Source organism: Penaeus monodon, chromosome 20 (assembly GCF_015228065.2).
Source record: "Penaeus monodon isolate SGIC_2016 chromosome 20, NSTDA_Pmon_1, whole genome shotgun sequence".
NCBI classification, from domain to species: Eukaryota; Metazoa; Arthropoda; class Malacostraca; order Decapoda; family Penaeidae; genus Penaeus; species Penaeus monodon.
The window spans coordinates 40000430-40001183 of NC_051405.1; the positions used below are offsets into that span (position 1 = coordinate 40000430).

General features: G+C 36.1%; 1 protein-coding gene across 1 annotated transcript in view; it reads right to left on the reverse strand.

Moving 5' to 3' along the window:
* The window catches only part of LOC119585994, a 23226-nt gene that overhangs the window by 9269 nt on the left and 13203 nt on the right, over nt 1-754 (reverse strand). Inside the window, exons 5-6 of the mRNA XM_037934706.1 lie at nt 488-611; nt 86-229 (exon numbers count right to left, since the gene is read on the reverse strand). Of these exons, the coding sequence (XP_037790634.1) occupies nt 86-229; nt 488-611 (268 nt within the window). The remainder of the gene's footprint in view (nt 1-85; nt 230-487; nt 612-754) is intronic.

Genomic DNA, 754 nt, shown 5'->3' on the forward strand with positions numbered 1-754 from the left:
TCACAAATCTGGTACAGAATCTCACATAAACACAGCAACAGCTAGATAAAGAGATGCAAGATAGTGAGCCATGAACATCACATACCTTCTTTGGGGGGAGGCTGTTGTGTAACCAGATGCTGGACTTGGACTGTGACTCCTTCGTTTATTTCTGGTGATGCAATGGCCTGAGGCTCCTCTGCCTCCTCCTTGCATTCACTGCCATCTTCTGCACTAGGCTCCTTGTCAGCTGCAAAACCCAACACATGCTTAAAATGTGTGCAATACTTTTGTTAATCAATTTTTTCTTTTAATTAACATTCACTTTAACTTCACATTTTCTTATCTTACATTTCAATTTCATAGCTAATAAACAGGTCTTCATTGCTTCTGTACAGAAGTACATCCAACATGATACATAATCAATGTAATGACCTACAGCCACCTTTGCAAATACCAAAGATCTACAGTCAAACAGTTCCTACATGAATCATTTCATATACCATACCCTTTTTAGCAAGAGGAAACTGGATTGATGCTGAAACAACCATTTCACTTTCACTAACATCCTCTTCATCTTCCTCCTCTTCTTCATAGCCATCCTCTTCAGAACTGTTTTCTTTCAGTGGGATCTGTTATGGAGAATTCTTTTATTACGAATTGATTGCTAACTTTACCTTTTAACTTTTATCAACCTATTACTTTTACTAAGTATCATTCTTTTATAATATATTGTTGTCTGCTTCTTTATTTTTCTCATTATACTTTAATTTCT